The 2,033-nt window shown below is 54.0% G+C and overlaps 1 protein-coding gene across 1 annotated transcript; it reads right to left on the minus strand.

Moving 5' to 3' along the window:
- Positions 1-492: 492 nt before the first annotated feature.
- LOC124696490 (leucine-rich repeat extensin-like protein 6) lies at positions 493-1,698 on the minus strand. Its single transcript, XM_047229215.1, has one exon. The coding sequence runs from the start codon at positions 1,657-1,659 to the stop codon at positions 493-495; it is 1,167 nt and encodes a 388-aa protein (XP_047085171.1). The 5' UTR covers positions 1,660-1,698.
- Positions 1,699-2,033: the final 335 nt, after the last annotated feature.

Below are 2,033 nucleotides of genomic sequence, written 5' to 3' on the forward strand. Positions count from 1 at the left end.
CTACTTATATGAAGAGGAGTGTTTGTCTTGCGAGGGCCAACAGGAGTAATAGAAATAAAATACAGTAAAGAAATAGTAATTAATGTGTTATGCACTTATGCATATAGTAAGGTAATAAAATAGTATTACAATTAGGGCCAATAAAAAAAAGAGGAGTTTGCCTTATTATTCAAATCTTTATGTCACACCTGTTTTGATCTACATTAGTTGTGGCATTTCTGTCCAAGTAACATAAAGCTAAGAAAAAAGAACAAACCAACAAGGCCTACGACACAGCACGCTTGTAATGCAATATTCCCTCTTGGTCGCCTTTTACCCACCAAACACACGCACAAACCGAGGACACGAATAAACTTGTGTTTGAGCGACCCTAAATTAGTTGGGCGATCATGACTGGTACTCCACTGTTCCTAGACCCGCACAATGTAGCTTAAAATTGTCGTGTACCAACTACGCGCCGTTGTCGTCCATGCACACGCACGCAGGAATTAATTATAGCCTTTTAGGCGGCGGAAGGATGCAGCCGTCGGCGGCGCAGTGCACGGGCGGGCGGTGGTCGAAGGCGACGCACTGGTCGTGCGACCGCTGGTGCGGCCAGTCGGGGATGCAGTTCATCCGGTCGTCGCGCCTGGGGATGTGGAGGCAGGACACGGGCTCGTCGCAGAAGTAGTTGCCGACGAGGGTGAGGTTCTTGAGGTTGGGCAGCAGGCAGACGGACTCCGGCACCGCGCCGGAGAGCATGTTGTAGCCGACGTTGATCACCTCGAGGCTCTCCATGTCGCCGATGGCGTCCGGAAGCTCCCCTGCGAATTCGTTGTGGCTGAGGTCGAGCACCTTGAGATTCTTGAGCTTGCCGATCTCCGGCGGGATGCAGGAGCTGATGCTGGTGTTGAGGAGGACGAGCTCGACGAGCGTGTCGGCCATGTCGCCGATACTGGGCGGCAGGCAGCCGGCGAGCGCGGTGTTGGCGAGGACGATGACGGAGGCGGTGGAGTTGGTGATGCCGCCGCTGGAGAGCGAGACGTTGAAGCGGTTGTCGTTGGCGAAGAGCGCGTCGAGGCTGAGCTGCCGCCCGAAGACGGCAGGCGGGAGCTGGCCGTCGAAGTCGTTGAAGCGGAGGTCGAGGTACTTGAGCGACGGCAGGGAGGTGAGGAAGGAGGGGAAGGCGCCGGAGAGGAGGTTGTTGCTGACGTCGAGCTCGAAGAGGAGGCGCATGTGCTGCATGGACGGCGGGAGGGTGCCGCAGAAGCGGTTCGAGTTGAGGTGGAGGACGGCGAGGTCGGCGAGGAGGCCCAGGTGCTCGGTGAGCTCGCCGGCGAGGCGTCCGTGGTTGAGGTCGACGCCGGCCACGGTGAGGATGCACGGGTCGTCGGGCGCGGCGGCGCAGAACACGCCGGTGTAGTTGCACACGAAGGGGCCGCACCAGTCAGCGGTCAGGTTCTTGGGGTCCTCGGTGATGACGTGCTTCCATGCCTGGAACGCGATGTACGCCGCGTCCAGGCGCTCGTTGAACGGCGAGAGCGGCAGCGATGGTGGCGCTGGTGTCGGGGAGGGGGAAGGGGAGGGGAGAGGCTGGGGGAGACATGGAAGGAGAAGGGAGAGAAATATGATGTGCTTGAGACCCCTTGTGGCTGATCTTGGTTTTGACAGGGGTGACATTTTTGTCTGGATTTTGGGTGCTTAATTATGAGCTTGGGACTCTGGGAGATGGAGTGTACTACTGTGGTATACTCTTGGATTTTGAGGTGGTTATATATACTGGTTTTGGGTGAGGGGGTTGGAGGGAGATGATCACTAGTTATATGCTAGCTTGGTCATGGATGTTGACTTAATTATCATAATGCTTTTTCATTGGTTGGTCGCTGGAATGCCATGCATGCATATACAACAATCTTAAGGTTCTTTTTTCAAAAGAATTTGGCAACATTTTAAGCTTCAAAAAATTCCAAAGAAAATCCAGATATGGATAATGATGTACTCTACAAGCATATGCAATCTGGACTCCAGAATAACTTATGTTCTAGAATTAATAA

Source organism: Lolium rigidum, chromosome 3 (genome assembly GCF_022539505.1).
Source record: "Lolium rigidum isolate FL_2022 chromosome 3, APGP_CSIRO_Lrig_0.1, whole genome shotgun sequence".
Taxonomy (NCBI): domain Eukaryota; kingdom Viridiplantae; phylum Streptophyta; class Magnoliopsida; order Poales; family Poaceae; genus Lolium; species Lolium rigidum.

Coding starts and splice junctions, on each gene's coding strand:
- LOC124696490 (XM_047229215.1), bottom strand. CDS start 1,659: ATGTCACCCCTGTCAAAACCAAGATCAGCCACAAGGGGTCTCAAGCAC.